The 22,500-nt window shown below is 46.0% G+C and overlaps 1 protein-coding gene across 1 annotated transcript in view; it reads right to left on the bottom strand.

The window, feature by feature from the left end:
- The window catches only part of LOC143297047 (sodium channel protein 1 brain-like), a 96,912-nt gene that overhangs the window by 40,730 nt on the left and 33,682 nt on the right, over positions 1-22,500 (bottom strand). Inside the window, exons 3-9 of the mRNA XM_076609217.1 lie at positions 21,383-21,511; positions 20,060-20,172; positions 17,335-17,553; positions 15,169-15,229; positions 14,520-14,664; positions 12,668-12,802; positions 2,824-3,441 (exon numbers count right to left, since the gene is read on the bottom strand). Of these exons, the coding sequence (XP_076465332.1) occupies positions 2,824-3,441; positions 12,668-12,802; positions 14,520-14,664; positions 15,169-15,229; positions 17,335-17,553; positions 20,060-20,172; positions 21,383-21,511 (1,420 nt within the window). The remainder of the gene's footprint in view (positions 1-2,823; positions 3,442-12,667; positions 12,803-14,519; positions 14,665-15,168; positions 15,230-17,334; positions 17,554-20,059; positions 20,173-21,382; positions 21,512-22,500) is intronic.

Genomic DNA, 22,500 nt, shown 5'->3' on the forward strand with positions numbered 1-22,500 from the left:
ACAGATGGGGCTCACCGCGCTTTTATTGTAAAGATGGGGGTACTGCGCTATAGAAACCGCGCTTTTATTGTAAAGATGGGGGTACTGCGCTATATAAACCGCGCTTTTATTGTAAAGATGGGGGTACTGCGCTATATAAACCGCGCTTTTATTGTAAAGATGGGGGGTACTGCACTATATAAACCGCGCTTTTATTGTAAAGATGGGGGGTACTATACTGCACTATATAAACCGCGCTTTTATTGTAAAGATGGGGGGTACTATACTGCACTATATAAACCGCGCTTTTATTGTAAAGATGGGGGTACTGCGCTATATAAACCGCGCTTTTATTGTAAAGATGGGGGTACTGCACTATATAAACCGCGCTTTTATTGTAAAGATGGGGGTACTGCGCTATATAAACCGCGCTTTTATTGTAAAGATGGGTGTACTGCGCTGCTATAGAAACCGCGCTTTTATTGTAAAGATGGGGGTACTGCGCTATAGAAACCGCGCTTTTATTGTAAAGATGGGGGTACTGCGCTATATAAACCGCGCTTTTATTGTAAAGATGGGGGTACTGCGCTATATAAACCGCGCTTTTATTGTAAAGATGGGGGTACTGCGCTATATAAACCGCGCTTTTATTGTAAAGCTGGGGGTACTGCGCTATATAAGCCTGCTTGTTATCATTATGATTATGATTATGATTATTATTATCATTATTATTATCGCTTGCACACGAACGACGCAAATGAAGCCCTGAACGTTTCGCCACGTGCACATGGACATTTTGTGATTTGTGTGCACGACAACTGCCCATCGCATCTAGACTTTTGATTCGCCAATGACTGTGCCAGTAAAATGACAAGCAAAACAAATGATGTCACGCATAATGAGGTATGCAAAATGCGCTGCTCATACAGTAGAATCGAGCGATGAAAAACGCTTGGAAATGCCGAGTAAGTGAACTACTTTGAAAACATCACTGAAAACTATCATGAATCTCTTGTGTTGAGTCGCAAGTAGCTAAAAATCGTCCTTGTTCTGTTCGAGGTAATTTTTTCCCCCGGTAAATCATTCTACCTTCCATATTATTCCACAGTTTTATGTTGATAAAAAAAGAGAATTGTTTTCAGGGAGAATTGGGATTTCGTTATGTCACAGCAACAGCGTTCGGACAAATCCATATACGCTATACCACATCTACTAAGCAGATGCCTGCCTGACCAGAAGCGTAACCCAACGCGCTCAGTTAGGCCATGAGGGGGGGAAAAGTAAGCAGATAGATAATGAAATAAAAAAAATGAAATAAAACAAAACGTTAACAACGTTAATGCACAAACATCAATCCGTGAAACACACGTTCACAACGACAACACCCACGTTAAAAAAAAAAAAAAGTTAATTCACAGAGACAGCATCCATATGTGTGTAAGAAGAGCTAGAGGCCAGTTAACACTGCATTCGCGGAAACGTTAGTGGGTGTTATTTCGCTCAGCACTGGTGTGGAGTTACAGCCCCCCCCCCCCCCACGCCCCCTCCCCACCCCTCACATCCACACACACACACACACACACAGCGATTAGACACAGCACCATGTTTCAGTACACAACACTTCAATTCTATTAGTACACCGACAGTCTGGAACCAAGCAGGACGGTGTTTGTCAGTTTGAAAGCTTGGGGGGAGGGGGGAGGAGGGGGGGGGGCGGGATGGAGGGGAAGAGAGGAGAGGGATGAAGGGGATAGGAATGGGGTGGCCATGGGTGGTGGGTGTGGGGGTGGGTGGGGGTGGAGGGTGAGAGAATGCTCTGTACTTACAGTCAGAACCGGAGTGACCTGATAAAAGAAAAACAAAAAAAAGAACAAACAAACATAAAAAGATCAAAAACCTCATGTCATTCACGCGAGAATTACTAAACACCTGAAAGAGTCATAATCATCTGTTCATGTGAATAATAGTTTTATACACAATACTGATTGTTGTCTATTCAAAATCATCTGGACCTACAACCTGCTGATTAACACAGTCTGTTGCACTTGGCAGATGTGGTGTAGCGTATATGGATTTGTCCGAACGCAGTGACGCCTCCTTGAGCTACTGAAACTGAAACTGAAACTGTTAATAAAGAAATTGTACCGTTTAAAAAAAAAGGGGGGGGAATCAAACAACAATGTGATGGATTATTGAAAAAAAGAAAAAGGAAAGAAAGGAAACGAAAAAACAACAACAAACAAACCAGAAAACAAAATCGCTATCACCATGAAACAGACACAGATGTTATTAAAGAGAAGAGGAAATGTCAGGCAGAAAGAGAGACAGAGAGAGACAGAGAGAGACAGAGAGAGAGAGAGATGAATGGATGCATCTGTGTGTGTTACGCGTTTCACGTGAACCGCACGAACTTCCTGCTTGAAAGGTATGAGGGTCTGTTAAAATTATCATTACCATTACTGCCCATTTCATACATTCGTACCTGTTTTTTGTGCTATATATATATATGAAAGCTGATTGAACAATAGAAGTATATCATTCATTAACCCTCATAACCACCAAAGCATTATTTACTACAGGATTGCAGTGATAAAATCTCAACCTTCCTAGAAACCTGGTGGATTTCTGCAGAATTTTGTTAAGAGGACAACACTTTCGTTGCCACGAGGTTCTGGTTCAGTGCGCCAAGTGCGTGCTGCACACAGGGCCTGGGTTTATCTTATCGTCCTCATCCGAATGACTGGACAATCAGTTCGATTTTCCAGTCAAAACTGTAGAGAAAGGAAACTGAGTTAAACAAAAGACATTCAGAGTCAAGAGTCAGTCAAAAGAAAGAACCCTCACCGCACAGTCACGTTTCTCGGACGCATTGTCTCCCTTGTCCCCTTCCTCCTCCTTCTTCTCCCCGTGCTGCCGCTGCTCCGGACAAACCTCCTCCCCAGGTTTTGACGACATGGCGGTGCCCACACTTCCGGTTCCGCTCTTCCCGAGGTCCGCCACACTTCCGCCCTCGTCACTCACCACTTCTGCCTCCACCACCGACCGGCGTGTCTCCGCCTCGCTTCCCTGACCTTGACCTTTCTCTCCTGGCCTACCTGTCGTAGGTGGCTGTAGCTGCTGTTGGTGCTGACTTTGGGAGGAGTAGCCACTGTCCAGGCTGGGAGCTTTCACGAGGGCTCTCTCTGTGGACATGGGTTCTTTGGCCGGAGACACGGTGATTTTCTGAGGGGGTCGCGGTGGTTTTCGGGCGTTGGGGGAACCCCCGATGATAGCGGCTGCGGTTTGAGGGTGGTGGTCGTTGGAGCTATGCTGTTGTTGTTGTTGTTGTTGGTGGCGTTTCTCCTCCACGGCCTCCTTGGCGTGCTCGTGGGCGTGCCTGGACATGACGGTGAGGGCGGCCAGGTCGTACACGGGGTTGTGGCTCTGCTTCTTGGCCTCCGCCAGCTGGTCGCGCTCCTTCTCCTGTTGGCAAGTGGGCCCACAAAGGTCAGGCTGGGCGGTCACAGGGCCCGTGAAACACGTGCTGTTTTTTTACCTGTTTTTTTTTTTTATGGGTCATGGAGTTGTCCCAGGGCACGTGAAACACATGGTTTTGGGGTTTTTTTTGGTGTTTTTATTTTATTTTTTTACACCTGTTTTTCTTAATGGGTCAAGGGGCTGTCCCAGGACACGTGAAACACGTGCTGCTTTTTAAAAAATTTTTTTAATACACCTGTTTTTTAAAAAGGTCAAGGGGGTGTCCCAGGGCACGTGAAACACGTGGTGTCATACATTGACCTATCAAGGGCAGTTACATAGCACGCATAACACCTGTGTCTAGGTCAAGGGCTGTCACAGGGCCCGTGAAACACATGACGTCATACTTTTTTTTTTTTTTTTTTAAATCAAGGACCATCACAGGGCACGTGAAACACGCAATATTACCTGTTCTAATAGGTTAGATGCTGTCACACGACACGTAAAAATCGTAGTACTACCTGTTTTATAGGTCAAAGGCTGTCACAGGGCTCGTGAAACACGTAGTATAAACCCCGTTTTATAGGTCAAGGACTGCCAAAGGGCACGTGCGTGAAACACGTAGTACTACCTGTTTTATAGGCCAAGGGCTGTCACAGGGCACGTGAAACACTGGTGTTAACCTCCTTTGGAGAGAAGCGCGTGAGGGTAGGAAATGCAAGTGACTCGGTGGAAGCCGAGGAGTCAAGTAGTGTGGTAGAGAGGGAGGGAGTTGTGTGTGTTGTTGTTGATCCCTGAAGAGAAACCCTGGGGTTAGAACGAAAGCTGAACAGCACAGCAACACACACACAGTGAGTTTATGGCGGGCTAGGTGGGCTGCTCGCTCATGGGTGTATGAAGGAAGGGAGAGAGAACAAGGAATTGATGAGAAAAAAAAAATGTATATACAAAAAGAAAACCCCACAACAAGCTGTGAAAGTTTTTGAAGGGGCGGACAGAGAGAGAAAGTGGGAGAGGTGGGGGAGAGAGAAGGAGACAAGGAGAGAGAGAGAGAGAGAGAGAGGGTGAGGGAGAGAGAAAGGGAGAGGGGGAGAGAGAGGGACAGAGAGAGAGAGAGAGAGAGATGGATGGGGGAGGGTCCGAATCTCTCTCTCTCTCTCTCTCTCTCTCTCTCTCTCTCTCTCTCTTTGTCTATGTCCTGGTTTGTTTATTTAGTTTTCATTTTCTATTCATTCCTCTGTCTGGTTGAAACACACAAAGACACACACACACACACAGACACAGACAGACACACACACACACACGCACACAACTTATCTATCTATCTATCTATCTATCTGTCTGTCTGTCTGTCTGTCTATCTATCTATCTATCTATCTATCTATCTGTCTGTCTGTCTGTCTGTCTGTCTATCTATCTATCGATCCATCTATCTATCCATATATCGTGGTTTGCCACAAAAGTTGTGACTCATGGATTAATCGTTTCGGACAGATAAAAAGACGTCGACAGATGATTGAGAAGCTTCAACATCCATCTAACTGTGGCCCAAAATCCGCTGCCTGGAGACAAGAATTGTATTATAAATGCGAGACAAGCTGCCTTGCGCATGCACACTTCATCCTAAACACTTTCTCTTCTTCTTGATTTGATCATTATCCTACAGTTGGTAGCAGCGAAAAAAAACAACAAAAAGTAGGACCACTACCATAATGAATATGGTGGCAAACTGGAAAGAAAGACCTCAGACTTGACGACAGACAGACCATGGGATGACACCAGCGAACTGGCTGAGGACCGTGAACAGTGAAGGTCTTGACTGCTTTGTGCGTCCAGCGACGCAGGAGTAGAGTATAGAAGCAGCATCCACCCTCCACCCCCACTCCCGACTGAGGAGACTGTGTGGGTATTTCATAGATCGTGCACCACTCTCCATTGAAGCTCTGTGTAGTCATCGTTTCGCTGAAGACCACGTGGAGAATCAAAATGTTTCGAGATATCCAGCTGTGAAACTGTGTGGTGTGTTTGACGACCTTTAAATGCACAGGTAATTTCCAATCGGATTAATAAAGAGTATTGTATTGTCTTGTACTGTATTGCATTGCATTGTATTGTATTGTATTGCATTGTATTGTATTGCATTGTATCAACAAACTGAAATCAACGCGAGACCACACAATTGTTAGAAATCAAACGGCAACCATGTGAGAGAAAACACCCTTTAAATGCACACACAGTTCAGCAAGTGAAGCTTTTGATGTTGAATGTAAAACTCCCTCGAAATTGTTTTAGAAGAAAAAATCAGCTGAACTATAGAAATCCGTCAAAGAAATCAGCTCAAGCAGTGTGCACACACCTACCCCCGCACCCTCTAAACTGTTTGAAATAATGATGTTTTATGAATGTGATAGCTTTCAAAATGAAAGTGAAAGTCTGCGTGTGACTTAGGATGTGTATCACACATTCTCAACATGATACATCATATACGCTCAGTAAAAATGTCATCTTGATGGAAGAGGAGATTATGTGACGACACAAAACACATTTTCTGAAGGTGTGAACTGTGAAAGGTGATGCTGCGACATGCCTGTCATCCATCCCTAGACACTACACGACAGGCAAAGTTGACTTCAACTTTGTATCTGGTGCTACTTCAATAAAGAAACAATACATACATTAACAATACATTAGATTGCATATTTCTTCTGTCTTTGCTGCTGTGTGCACATGTCAGATGATCGGTATAAGGACAGACCCGGCGCTTTCTTTTTTGAGGAAGTGTCTGGGTTTATTTACCTGTATGCTAGCTGAATCGGTAGCGAAATCAGCAATGACTTGAAGGTGTGTACCTTGTGAATGGAGAGAGTTACCACTCTTTACTATTTGTTAATCATTTCATCTCCTGGCCTCATTGTTTGTTAATTTCCAATACATTAGAATGTTTTATGTCAACCGTGCAGTGTCAAAAACACGAGTGTGGTGGTATATGTTTTCAGAAAGCACAACGTTACGTTTCATTTCCATCAACACATTGAAAACAGTTCCACACATTTTCCCGTGTCAGCGTACTGCAATCTCGATATAGATTAAAAGAAACTGAAAGAAATTCCCAAAACACTTTGCAAATGATTTACATTATAACTTTTTTTAAAATATTCTTATCATAGTTTATAAACACGAAAATTGATGTCTTTTTCAAAACTGGTTACGAGAACAGTTCTTCCATGACTGAAAATAACTTTCATGACGAACAATAAAACATGTTAGTAATTACTGGCTATACGATTGGATGATGTGATCTCACCATAAAATAACTCATTTTCAAAGAGTTTAATTTACAGTGAATATTCTTCTCTTTTTGTCTGTAGATCTTACTTACTCCAGTATTCGAAGTGGTTGAAACGAAAGTCACCATTTTACAAAGCAAAACACATCAATTTAAGAGAATCACTGGTTGAAATATAACGAGTTATTTTCCCCTTTTTAAAACAGTCCTTTTCCTTCCATCATACAACGCATATTAGCATATTATCATCGTCACTATACCACAGAACAGATACATGGTCTTCTCATGAAGAATAACAAAGAATGATAAGTCAGATACAGATTCCTAAACTGGACAAACGTAAGTTGTGAAAAACAAAAACGCAGTATATTCGAGAAGGGGCAAAAACCTGTCACATAATATGGTAGTTTTTTTTTCTTCTGTGCTAATCATCTCTCTCACTTTGCTTTTTATTTTCACCTTCACTTACACACTTTCGCCCCCCATCTAAATAATTATGTACACGCTGACCCCAGATGCGCATCATAAAAGTATCTGGTGTGGGATAATTTTGGGGTGGGGTGGGAGATGTGCTGTTGCCCCAGAATTTAGCACATATTGTTTTTCTATACTTCGATAATCATGAATGATGATGATGATGGTGGTGGTGGTGGTGGTGGTGAAAATGCTGCTATGGGGGGAGGGAGGGAGGGTGTCGGTGTGTGTGTGGGGGGGGGGGGAGTGTAGGGAGGGGGGTAAGGGGGAGGGAGTCCATTTATTAACTTTGGAACGACTTGACAAAGCTGTACGCTCATTATATGACCCGGCTTCGATCACACAGAGAGATACAGACATCGTGCAGTGCTGGTCAGAAAGGAAATTTTATTATCAATAATCCCACAGACACATCCTTGTAACAGATGCCCCTCGACCGCGCGCGATTCCAGTCCTCGCCATAGAGGTGTGGTCAATTGTTCTCAAAAAACCATAAAAAGGTTTACACTGGACCGGAACTGCATATACCGGAAGCGGTTGTGATACAGAAATTAGAATATAACGTCGTTGTTTTCTTTCAAACAAAAAGCCAGCAGAGTCTTTTATTTCATCTCGCGTCCATAAGAGAGAGAGAGAGAGAGAGGGGGGGGGGAGAGAAGAAAGAAAGAGAGAAGTGTAGACAGGGAGAAAGAGAGAGATAGAGAGAGAGGGGGGAGTGATAGAGAGAGAGGGGGGGGAGTGACAGAGAGAGAGAGGGGGGAGTGACAGAGAGAGAGAGAGAGAGAGAGAGAGAGGGGAGTGACAGAGAGAGAGAGAGAGAGGAGTGACAGAGAGAGAGAGAGGAGGGAGTGACAGAGAGAGAGAGGGAGGAGTGACGGAGAGAGAGAGAGAGGAGTGACAGAGAGAGGGAGTGACAGAGAGAGAGAGAGAGAGGGGGGGGGGAGTGACAGAGAGAGAGAGGGAGTGACAGAGAGAGAGAGAGGGAATGACAGAGAGAGAGGAGTGACACAGAGAGAGAGAGAGAGGAGGGAGTGACAGAGAGAGAGAGGGAGGAGTGACAGAGAGAGAGAGAGAGAGAGGGAGGAGTGACGGAGAGAGAGAGAGGAGTGACAGAGAGAGAGAGAGGGAATGACAGAGAGAGAGGAGTGACACAGAGAGAGAGAGAGGATGGAGTGACAGAGAGAGAGAGAGAGGGGGGAGTGACAGAGAGAGAGAGAGAGGTGGAGTGACAGAGAGAGAGAGAGAGAGAGAGAGAGGTGGAGTGACAGAGAGAGAGAGAGAGAGAGAGAGGATGGAGTGACAGAGAGAGAGAGAGAGGTGGAGTGACAGAGAGAGAGAGAGAGAGAGAGAGGGGGAGTGACAGAGAGAGAGAGAGAGGTGGAGTGACAGAGAGAGAGGGTGAGTGACAGAGAGAGAGGGTGAGTGACAGAGAGAGAGGGGGAGTGACAGAGAGAGAGAGGTGGAGTGACAGAGAGAGAGATAGAGGGTGAGTGACAGAGAGAGAGAGATAGAGGGTGAGTGACAGAGAGAGAGGGTGAGTGACAGAGAGAGAGGGTGAGTGACAGAGAGAGAGGGGGAGTGACAGAAAGAGAGAGAGGGGGGAGTGACAGAGAGAGAGAGATAGAGGGGGAGTGACAGAGAGAGAGGGGGGAGTGACAGAGAGAGAGAGAGGGGGAGTGACAGAGAGAGAGAGATAGAGGGGGAGTGACAGAGAGAGAGGGGGGAGTGACAGAGAGAGAGAGAGCGGGAGTGACAGAGAGAGAGAGAGAGAGGGAGTGACAGAGAGAGAGAGAGGGAGCGGGAGTGACAGAGAGAGAGAGAGAGAGAGAGCGGGAGTGACAGAGAGAGAGGGGGGAGTGACAGAGAGATAGAGACAGAGGGGGGAGTGACAAAGAGAGAGAGGGGGGGTGACAGAGAGAGAGGGGGGAGTGACAAAGAGAGAGAGGGGGGAGTGACAGAGAGATAGAGAGAGAGGGGGAGTGACAGAGAGAGAGAGAGAGGGGGAGTGACAGAGAGAGAGGGGGGGAGTGACAGAGAGAGAGGGGGGGAGTGACAGAGAGATAGAGAGAGAGGGGGGAGTGACAGAGAGAGAGAGAGAGGGGGAGTGACAGAGAGAGAGAGGGGGAGTGACAGAGAGAGAGGGGGAGTGACAGAGAGAGAGAGAGGGGGAGAGACAGAGAGAGAGGGGGAGTGACAGAGAGAGAGAGAGGGGGAGTGACAGAGAGAGAGGGGGGGAGTGACAGAGAGATAGAGATAGAGGGGGAGTGACAGAGAGAGAGGGGGGAGTGACAGAGAGATAGAGATAGAGGGGGAGTGACAGAGAGAGAGGGGGGAGTGAAAGAGAGAGAGAGAGGGGGAGTGACAGAGAGAGAGGGGGGAGTGACAGAGAGAGAGAGAGCGGGAGTGACAGAGAGAGAGAGAGAGGGAGTGACAGAGAGAGAGAGAGAGAGAGAGAGAGCGGGAGTGACAGAGAGAGAGGGGGGAGTGACAGAGAGATAGAGATAGAGTGGGAGTGACAGAGAGAGGGGGGGGAGTGACAGAGAGAGGGGGGGGGAGTGACAGAGAGAGAGAGGGGGGAGTGACAGAGAGAGAGGGGGGAGGGACAGAGAGAGAGGGGGGAGTGACAGAGAGAGAGGGAGTGACAGAGAGAGAGAGGGGGGAGTGACAGAGAGAGAGAGAGGGAGTGACACAGAGAGAGAGAGAGAGAGCGGGAGTGACAGAGAGAGAGAGAGAGGTGGAGTGACAGAGAGAGAGGGGGGAGTGACAGAGAGAGAGGGGGGAGTGACAGAGAGAGAGGGAGTGACAGAGAGAGAGAGGGGGGAGTGACAGAGAGAGAGAGAGGGAGTGACACAGAGAGAGAGAGAGAGAGAGCGGGAGTGACAGAGAGAGAGAGGGGGGGGGAGAGTGACAGAGAGAGAGAGTGACAGAGAGAGAGAGAGAGGGGGAGAGTGACAGAGAGAGGGAGTGCCAGAGAGAGAGAGAGAGAGAGGAGTGACACAGAGAGAGAGAGAGAGAATGACAGAGAGAGAGAGAGGGGGAGTGACACAGAGAGAGAGAGAGAGAGAGAGGGAGTGACAGAGAGAGAGTGACAGAGAGAGAGAGAGAGAGAGGGGGGGGGAGGGGGGAGGGTCAAGGAGAAAAAAGTGTTGTTGTTTTTTTTGTTTTCTTTATAAGCTCTGGTGTTAACCTTCAGTGACGGAAATCACATCTAACCTGAACAGTCACTGCTTTTTCAGGCACTCACGTCTTTGTTGGGTTTTGGTTTTTGTATGTGTGTGCGCGTGCGTGCGTGCGTGCATGCGTGCGAGTGAGTGTATGTGTGTGTGTGTGTGTGTGTGTGTGCAAGCGTGCGTGCGTGCGTGCTTGCGAGTGCGTGTGTGTGTGCGTGTGTGTGTGTATGTGTTTGTGTGTGCTTAAGATTCATTTTTGTCAAAAATACAAAAAAAAGAACATTAATTTTTAAGACACCAAAATTTGTGCTGGTAAAAGTTTACGTTAGAATTCGTGATGTTAACACACACACACACACACACACACACACACACACACACACACACACACACACACTCTCTCTCTCTCTCTCTCTCACCCGCGCGCACACACACACACACACACACACACACCACTACAAATAGAAAACATGCAAATTGCACAATAGTGGCACATGCACAAGACCATTACTGGTAACGTTGTTGCAACCAACAAACATATGCTTTGGATGACATGCAGGCAGACAATGCATGCAAAGATGAAACCATTCTGATTGGCTGCTGCCACAAACAAATAAACGATCAAGACTTACATTAATTAACAAGGCTTTGACAATTATCACACACACACACACACACACACACACACACACACACACACACACACACACACACACACACACACGTGAACACTAACACCAACCACAAACACATGAATGAATGTGAACAGCAACAACAACAACAACATCAACAACAAAGAGATACCGCGAAAAACAAATAAGCAAACTTGACCATCACCACAAAGAAGAAGAAGAAGAGATTACAAATGAGCAAAATTTGATCGAGTTTGCAGGCGACAAGTGTGTGTGTGTGTGTGTGTGTGTGTGTGTGTGTGTGTGTGTGTGTGTGTGTGTGTGTGTGCGTGTGCGTCAGACAGACAGACAGAGAGAGAGAGAGAGAGAGAGAGAGAGAGAGAAACAGACATGAAAAAACAGACACAGAAAGAGAGGCAGAAACAGTACAACACAACACAACACAACACGTTACAAGACAGCGTGTTAACAGCAGTGACTCTGTGCCCGTGTTGAAAGCTCCTTCCTCATAAGACATGTGGCCACAATACAATACAATTCAATACATACAATACAATACAAAACACAAAACAATACAACACAATACAATAATGCAACACAATGCAATACGTACAGCACAATACAATACAATGCAATGCGATACAATACAATACAAAGTACAACAAAATACAACACTACACAGTACAACACAATACAATGCAATGCCACACAATACAATACAATACAATGCAACACAACACAATGCAATGTCATACAAGACAAGACAAGACAAGACAGCACAGCACAGCACAGCACAGCACAGAACAGCACAGCACAGCACAGTACAACACAATAAAATGCAATGCCACACAATACAATACAATACAGTACATTCTACACAATACAATACAATGCAATGGTTTCAACACAACACAATGCAACACAACACAACACAATGCAATACAATATAATACAACACAACGCAACGCAACGCAACACAATGCAATACAACACAACGCAACACAACACAACACAGCACAGCACAACACAGCACAGTACAATACAATACAACACAATACAATGCAATGCCATACAACGCAACGCAACGCAACGCAACCCAACACACTACACCACACCACACCACACCACACCACACCACAACACACCACACCACAACACAACACAACACAACACACCACACCACACCACACCACACCACACCACAACACAACACACCTCAACACAACACAACACAACACAACACACCACACCACACCACACCACACCACACCGCACCACACCACACCACACCACACCACACCACACCACACCACACCACAACACAACACACCTCAACACAACACACCTGAACACAACACAACACACCACACCGTACCACAACACACCACACCACACCACACCACACCACACCACACCACAACACAACACACCTCAACACAACACAACACAACACACCGCACCACACCACACCACAATACAACACACCACAACGCAACACAACACAACACAACACACTACAACACACCACAACACAACACAACACAACACAACACAACACACCACAACACAACACACCACACCACAACACACCACAACACACCACAACACACCACAACACAACACAACACACCACACCACAACACACCACAACACACCACACCAGCACTGACCTTCCCCGTGTTGATGGCCTCCTCCTCGTACGACATGGCCACCACAGCCAGCATCAGGTTCAGCAGGTAGAAGGCCCCGAAGAAGATGATGATCATGAAGAACAGCACGTTCCACGGACCGTTGGCTCGGATCACCTGGAAGAAATAACGATATACTGGAATCGTTGGTTTTGGAATTACCTGGAAGTATCAGTATCAGTATCAGTAGCTCAAGGAGGCGTCACTGCGTTCGGTCAAATCCATATGCGCTACACCACATCTGCCAAGCAGATGCCTGACCAGCAGCGTGACCCAACGCGCTTAGTCAGGCCTCGAGAAATAAAAAAATAAAAAAAAATAAAATAAAATAAAATAAAATAAACAAATAAAATATAATAGATAAATACATAAAAATACTACTACTAATAATAATAATGGAAGTAATAACGATATAATGGACCGTTGGTTCGAATCACGTGAAAGTAATGACGATATAATGGACCGTTGGTTCGAATCACATGAAAGTAATAACGATATAATGGACCGTTGGTTTAATTCACCTGGAAGTAATAACGATATAATGGACCGTTGGTTTAATTCACCTAGAAGTAATAACGATATAATGGACCGTTGGTTAGGATCACTTGAAAGCAATAACGATATAATGGACAGTTGGTTAGGATCACTTGAAAGCAATAACGATATAATGCTCCGTTGGTTTGGACCACTTGAAAGTAATAACGATATAATGGACCGTTGGTTTAATTCACCTGGAAGTAATAACGATATAATGGACCGTTGGTTTAATTCATCTGGAAGTAATAACGATATAATGGACCGTTGGTTAGGATCACTTGAAAGTAATAACGATATAATGGACCGTTGGCTTGGACCACTTGAAAGTAATAACGATATAATGGACAGTTGGCTTGGACCACTTGAAAGTAATAACGATATAATGGACCGTTGGCTTGGACCACTTGAAAGTAATAACGATATAATGGACCGTTGGTTCGGACCACTTGAAAGTAATAACGATATAATGGACCGTTGGTTCGGACCACTTGAAAGTAATAACGATATAATGGACCGTTGGTTCAAATCATGTGAAAGCGAGAACGAAAAATGGACCGTTGGTTTGATTCACTTGAAAGTAATAACGATATAATGGACCATTGGTTTGAATCAACCGAAAGCAATAACGATATAATGGACCGTTGGCTCGGATCACGTGAAAGTAATAACGATATAATGGACCGTTGGTTCAAATCACTTGAAAGTAATAACGATATAATGGACATTTGGTTCGGATCACTTGAAAGTAATAACGATATAATGTACCGTTGGTTGGAATCACCTGGAAGCAATAACGATAATGGGCCGTTGGTTAGAATCAACGCGAAGCAATAACGATATAATGGACCGTGGGGTTCGGATCACGTGAAATAATAACGATAAAATGGAACGTTGGTTGTGCGCCCCCCTCCCCCGCACCCCCCCCCCCCCCCCGCACCCCCACCCCCGCATCCCCATCCCCCTCCGACACTCCATCCCCTTATACCTTGTAGATGTCCTCCCAGAAGTCCAGGGTGAGCAGCTGAAAGGCATTTGAGCATGGCCCAGCCAAAGTGGTCACCCCCTACCTTCAGATCCTCCCACTCCCCCCACACACATTGTTATATGTGTCTTCCCAGAAGTCCATGGTGAGCTAGCTGAAAGGCGTTGAGCATGGGCAGGCCGAAGTGGTCACCGAAACACTTCCCCAGCAGCACCATCACCACCACAACCTCCCCCCCCCCCCGCCCCCACTCAGAACCTCCCACTTCTCCTCCCCCCAAGCCCCCCACCCCTACCCCCATCCACCCACACACACCTTGTTGTATGTGTCCTCCCAGAAGTCCAGAGTCAGCAGCTGAAAGGCGTTGAGCATGGCCCAGCCGAAGTGGTCAAAGCTGGTGATGCCGTAGTTCGGGTTCTCCCCCACGTCTCCCAGACACGTGTAGTTCGCGTTGCAGCCCCTGTGGGACCAAGGTCCGCCATGGTGATGATGGTGGTGATGGTGGTGGTGATGGTGGTGGTGGTGATGGTGATGGTGATGGTGATGATAATGATAATGATGATAATGGCAGCAATTATAGCTACAGCAACGGCAAGAACAACAACAACAATAATAATAATATTAATATCAATAATGATAATATCAATAATACACTACTACTACTACCATTAACAACAAAAGCAACAACAACAACAATAATAATAATAATAGTTACTACAACAACTACTACTACTACTGCCAACAACAATAACAGCAGCAACACCACTTTTAACAAAACTACAATGAATAAACACACACGCACGCACACACACAAATACACAAACACACACACACACACACACACACTACCACACACACACACACACACACACACACACACACACTACCACACACACACACACACACACACACACACACACACACACACACACACTCTCTCTCTCTCTCTCCCTCTCTCTCTCACCCAGTTCCTGTATCATTCCCGCACAGCTGGTACTCCCCTTCATCGTCCACCTGCCAGTTGGCTGCACACACATCATCATCATCATCATCATCATTACCATCATCATCATCATCATCGTCGTCATCATCGTCGTCGTCGTCGTCGTCATCATCATCATCATCATCGTCATCATCATCATCGTCGTCGTCGTCGTCATCGTCCACCTGCCAGTTGGCTGTACACATCACCAACATCATCATTCTCGTCGACGTCGTCGTCGTCATTGTCATCATCATCGTCTCCATCATCATCATTCACCTGCCAGTTGGCTTTATACACATCATCATCATCATCATCATCATCATCATCATCATCACCATCACCATCACCATCATCATCATCATCATCGCCCTCCTGCCAGTTGGCTTTACACACATCATCATCATCATCATTATCACCATCATCATCACCATCATCTTCACCATCGCCCTCCTGCCAGTTGGCTTTACATACATCATCATCATCATCATTATCACCATCATCATCACAATCATCTCTAACATCGCCCTCCTGCCAGTTGGCTTTACACACATCATCATCATCATCATCATCATTATCACCATCATCATCACAATCATCTTCAACATCTCCCTCCTGCCAGCTGGCTTCACACACATCATCATCATCATCATCATCATTATCACCATCATCATCACAATCATCTTCGCCATCGCCCTCCTGTCAGCTGGCTTCACACACATCATCATCATCATTATCACCATTATCATCACCATCATCATCTCCCTACCTACATGCATGCCTCAAGGCCACACCCACAACAAACACATCAGCACAACCACCCTCCACCACCCCCTACCCTTACCCCCTCCACCCCCCAACACCCCACCCCCTCCCCATCCCACTCCCTGCCTCGGCTGGATCATGTATCCACAAGAAAACAACACAACCTCAACCCACCAGTCAGCGCAACACCCCCTCCCCGCCCCGCCCGCCTCCCCCCCAAGCCCCCCGACCCTTCCCCAAGCCCCCCCCCCCCCCCAAGCCCCCCCACTCTAAAATCATCAACAACAACAACAATGAAAGAAAGAAAGAAAGAAATAACACACACACACACACACACACACCATCACCACCACCACCACCACCCTACCCCCACCCTTTCTTTGCCTGAATCTAGAAGAAGAAGAAGAAGAGGAACAACAAGTAGAACAAACACAAGAAGAAGAAGAAGAAGAAGAACAACAACAACAACCAGAAATAGAACAAACAGAAGAAGAAGAAGAAGGAGAGGAACAACAACAACAACAAGTAGAACAAACACAAGAAGAAGAAGAACAACAACAACAGCAACAACAATAACAAGTAGAATAAACACAAGAAGAAGAAGAAGAAGAAGAAGAAGAGCAACAACAACAACAACAACAAGAACAACAACAATTTTGAAACAGCCAAACGAGAATATTATCACAAGCCATCCCACAGAAGTACAGGCATTGAAACACACTCGAACGCTGACTTTGCTCAGCGACGATGGCAACTCTCCACAAGACGCGAAGCACAGCAAGAACAAAGAAAAGAACAAGAGCAAAGAAGACTGAGAACAAAGAAGAAGAAGAACGTCTGTGGCCTTTCATGCCCTGCTCTTCATGGTGACCTCAGTTTCGATACCCCTCCACTTCCGTGCTTGGGGTGAGTCCTGTCAATGTCGTCAGTGTCGGCAGATTCATGGGGGGGGCTGTTGTTTGAGGGACGTTGTGGCGGTCTCCACTCTGGGAGAGACGCTCACTCAGTCTGGCTCCGCGACTAAGCCATCATTATTGTCGTTAGTAGCGGGCTTAGTAGGTGGTGTCCTGAGTACGTTAAAACACAACAGTCACCACTGAACACCACCGAACTGACTCAGCAGCAGTGCAGGGTCTCCTCTGGTGTGTGGCCTCCGGGCGACCTAACATCGATGGTTCCCTGTGGACTGCCGACGTTGGAACTGCGACGGACGAACCCGGGTGTGGCCGTTGGCCGTGTATGGGGGAATCTAAATGAGCGGCGTGGGAGTAATGCCACTGAAACGGCGCAGATGATGGGGCAGCAAAAAAAAGAAGAAAAAGAAAAAGAAAAAAAGAACAACAACAACAACACAAACAACAACAACAAACAACAACTTCTTACCGGAGTCCCGTATCCACAAGGCATAGTACTGGTCGTAGCTGAGAGAGGCGTTGGCGGTGAAAGAAGAGTCGATGTCCTTGACACACTTCTGGCGCAAGGTGCCCATGTAGATTTGCAAGGCGAACAGAGCGAAGACCATCAGGCAGAAACAGGTCAGGATGATCACCTCGAACAACATCTTGAAGGCCCTCAGCAGGGCGTTCACCAACGTTTTCAATCCTACAGAGTGAGAAAGAGAGGCAGAGAGTGTGAGTGAGTGAAAGATCTACAGTCCAATGTCTGTTCACAAGGAGTGTTATTGGACAGAAAGAACCTGGTGAAAGAGAGGGAATGCTTGTAGATATTAATTAGTGTAGGAAGGTGTTCATGTGTTTGTTTGTTTTTTTTGTTGTTTTTTTTGTTTTTTACGAAATGAAAATAAGTCCATTATAAGAAATACAAAACTGAATGAGATGGTGATGTGTAATAAATAAGGTGTTAAAGGAGGGATATTAGGAGTATGCATGTGTGTGAGTGTGAGTGAGTGTGTGTGTGTGGGGGGGGGGGGGGGGGGCGGGGGGTGCAACTAGTATTCGTCTTCAGAAATCCTCTCTCTCTCTCAAAATTGGTCATTGAACACATGGAAATAGTGAAAAACGTGCTGTTTGTCTTGTAAAGTTCTCTCTCTCTCTCTCTCTCTCTCTCTCTCTGTGTGTGTGTGTGTGTGTGTGTGTGTGTGTGTGTGTGTGTGTGTGTGAGTGAAAGCCCAGTATTCCTCTTCAGAAGACTCCCCCCCCCCCTCTCTCTCTCAACACGATTGGAAACCGTGCAAAAAGGTGCTCAGTTTCTCTCTCTCTCTCTCTCTCTCTTTCTCTCAATACTGGTCCTTGGTCAGTGGAAATTGTGCAGAACATGTTCAAGTCTTTCTCTCTCATTTTAGAGAGAGAGAGAGACAGACAGAGAGACAGAGAGAATGACTGGGGGGGGGGGAGGAGATAAATGACAAGTGGGGGCGGGGGGGGGGGGGGGGAGGAGAGAGAAACGGAAAGGCAAATTTACTTTTTGGATGTATCTTTGGGGAGCTCAGCTTGAAGATTTTCTCTCTGAAAAACGATGGACTGACGACATTGCAGAATGGGCGAGAAAAAAAAAATGTTTGCAAAGACCCAGGCTTTGACACACAATCAACAGACCTGGAGGAATCTGGTGAACAGTTCGTCTGTGCGGCACCTAGATCAATGACTTTTTAAAGAACTAAGGGAGGAGGAGGAGAAGAAAAAGGAAGAAGAAGGAGGAGGAGGAGGAGACGAAGAAGAAGAAGAAGAAGAAGAAGAAGGAGGAGGAGGAGACGAAGAAGAAGAAGAAGAAGAAGAAGAAGAAGAAGGAGGAGGAGGAGGAGGAGGAGGAGGAGACGAAGAAGAAGAAGAAGAAGGAGGAGGAGGAGGAGGAGGAGGAGGAGGAGGAGACGAAGAAGAAGGAGGAGGAGGAAAAAGAGAAGACAAGAAGAAGAAGAAGGAGGAGGAGGAGGAGGAGAAGAAGACGAAGAAGAAAGAGGAGGAGGAGGAAGAGGAGGAGGAGGAGAAGAAACTGGAGGAGGACGAGGTTTTTAAAAATCTGTGTACAAAAGTGTATGGAAAGATTTTACTCGCTATTTCCTTCTGTTGTTCGTTCGAATTATGGAGAGTTGGAGAGCAGAAACACTATCAGTTGCCCAGCTCGATGCGAAACGTATCCTTCCGCTTTCGGTTTACGTATGAAGAAGACGGAGTCAGGGGCACTATACACGGAAAGATAGGTATTCACCAGGCTCTATGGACAGGGAAAGATGGGCACTCACCAGGCACTATTGACAGGGAAAGATGGGCACTCACCAGGCACTATGGACAGGGAAAGATAGGTACTCACCAGGCACTATGGACAGGAAAAGATAGGCACTCACCAGGCACTATGGACAGGGAAAGATAGGTATTCACCAGGCTCTATGGACAGGGAAAGATGGGCACTCACCAGGCACTATGGACAGGGAAAGATGGGCACTCACCAGGCACTATGGACAGGGAAAGATGGGCACTCACCAGGCACTATGGACAGGGAAAGATGGGCACTCACCAGGCACTATGGACAGGGAAAGGTAGGCACTCACTAGGCACTATGGACAGGGAAATATAGGCACTCACCATGCACTATGGACAAGGAAAGATGGGCACTCACCAGGCACTATGGACAGGGAAAGATGGGCACTCACCAGGCACTATGGACAGGGAAAGATGGGCACTCAAAGATGGGCACTCACCAGGCACTATGGACAGGGAAAGATGGGCACTCACCAGGCACTATGGACAGGGAAAGATGGGCACTCACCAGGCACCATGGACAGAGAAAGATGGGCACTAACCAGGCACTATGGACAGGGAAAGATGGGCACTAACCAGGCACTATGGACAGGGAAAGATGGGCACTCAACAGGCACTATGGACAGGGAAAGATGGGCACTCACCAGGCACTATGGACAGGGAAAGATAGGCATTCACCAGGCACCATGGACAGGGAAAGATGGGCACTCACCAGGCACTATGGACAGGGAAAGATGGGCACTCACCAAGCACTATGGACAGGGAAATATGGGCACTCACCAGGCACTATGGACAGGGAAACAACAGGGAAAGATGGGCATTCACCAGGCACTATGGAGAGGGAAAGATGGGCACTCACCAGGCACTATGGACAGGGAAAGATAGGCACTCACCAGGCACTATGGACACAGTCTTCAGGGCGCGGAACACACGGAAGGTTCGGAGTCCCTGCATGTTCCCCACGGATGTGGACGACCCTGCTTGTTGAATGATGATGGTCATAAACCTGTAGATAGATAGATAGATAGATAAATAGATAGATAGACGGATAAGTAGATAGATAGATAGACGGATAGGTAGATAGATAGATAGAAAGATAGGTAGATAGATAGATAGATGGACAGATAAATAGATAGATAGATAAAAGGATAGATAGATACATACATACATGCATACATAAATGGATAGATAGATGGATAGATAGATAAATGGATAGGTGGATGGATAGATAGATATATGGATATATAGATCACTCTCTATATCTATCTATCTATGTATCTATCTGTGTGTGTGTGTGTGTGTGTGTGTGTGTGTGTGTGTGTGTGTGTGTGTGTGTGTGTTTTCTCGGACTGACTTTGTCATCGTAAAGCGCTTTGACAGGTTTGAAAGCGCAGCTACTATTACTACTACAACTACCACAAAAACAACAGCAACAACAACTACCACTATTACTACTACTACTACTACTACTACTACCACCACCACCACTACCGTGACAACAACAGCAACAATCACAACCACTACGACAACAACAATTACTAGTACTACTACTACTACCACTAGCACCACCACAACAACAGCAGTCACTACCACTACGACAACAACTATTACTAGTACTAGTACTAGCACTAGTACTACTAGTACTACAAGTACACCTCCTCCTCCTCCTCCTCCTTCTACTACTACTACTACTACTACCACCACCACCACCACAACAACAACAATCACTACCACTACCACTACGACTACAACTATCACTACTACTACTACTACTACTACTACTACTACTACTACTACTAGCACCACCACCACAAGAACAACCACCACTACCACTACGACAAGAAGAAGAAGAAGAAGAAGAAGAAAGAAGGAAGAAGAAGAAGAAGGAAGAAGAAGAAGAAGAAGAAGAAGAAGAAGAAGAACAACAACAACAACGACTACTACTACAACTACTACAACAACTACTACTACTACTACTACTACAATAATGAATGAACGAATGAATAAACGAATGAATGAACGAATGAATAAACGAACGAACGAACGAACGAATGAATGAATGAATGAATGAATGGATGAATGGATGAATGAATGAATGAATGAATGGATGAATGAATGAATGAATGAATGAATGAAAATAGAAAGAAAGAAAGAAAGAAGGAAGGAAGGAAGGAAGGAAAGGATGAAACAGCCAGCCAGAGAAGGGCAGTACTCACGCCGACACAATGACGATGAAGTCCAGCCAGTTCCAGGGATCCCGGAGATAGGTGTGAGGGTTCAGGATGAAGCCCCGAGCCAGCATTTTGATCAGCATCTCTAGCACGTAGATTGCCAGGAAGACGTACCTGAGAAACACAGGCACACACACACACACACACACACACGCACGCACGCGCATACACACGCACACACACACACACACACACACACGCACGAGATAAACACATGTTTAGTATTGACATATTAAAAGGCTTCTCATTATTCAAGGATGAAACCCCGAGCCAGCATTTTGATCAGCATCTCTAACACGTAGATTGCCAGGAAGACGTACCTGAGAAACACACACACACACACACGCACACACACACACACACACACACACACACACACACACACACACACACACACGCGCACGCACGCACGCACACATACACACACACGCGCGCACGCGCATACACACACACACACACACACGAGATAAACACATGCTTAGTATTGACATATTAAAGGGCTTCTCATTATTCAATTGTTTCACTTATCACAAAAATATATAGATTTCCATGGGTCATATATATGGTGTATGGTTTTTGTTGTTGTAATAATTGAGAGGGGAAAAAAAAAAGATGATCACACACACACAGATTTAACATTGAAGGACTTTAAGTTTTATTTCGTATCTGACAAAACGCGCGCGCACGCGCGTGTATGTGGGAGGTTGGGGAAGGGGGGGTTGTGTTTGTGTGTGTTCGTGTGTGTGCGTGTGTGCGTGCGTGCGCACACAGACACACAAATACACACACACATACACATACACACACGAACGCACGCACACACACAAAAGCATATGCACAGACATACGATCAAACAGACGGACAAAGATTTCGTCAGTAATGAGGAGAGACAGACAGACAGACAGAGACAGAGAGAGGTTTTTTGTAATCTGGGGATGATAAATTAAGCGGAATGGCTGGCGTCCTCAGTATGGCCTGGTCTTATTTGCCATAAGGAGCCAAATGGTTGGGATACTGTGTCATGAACTGTTTTGTGGGTTTGTCTTTGTGTGGGTTTTTTTTTGTGTGTGTGTGTTTTGTTTTTTTGTAGATGTGACAGTTTT

This window comes from Babylonia areolata, chromosome 22 (assembly GCF_041734735.1).
Source record: "Babylonia areolata isolate BAREFJ2019XMU chromosome 22, ASM4173473v1, whole genome shotgun sequence".
In the NCBI taxonomy this organism is placed as follows: Eukaryota; Metazoa; Mollusca; class Gastropoda; order Neogastropoda; family Buccinidae; genus Babylonia; species Babylonia areolata.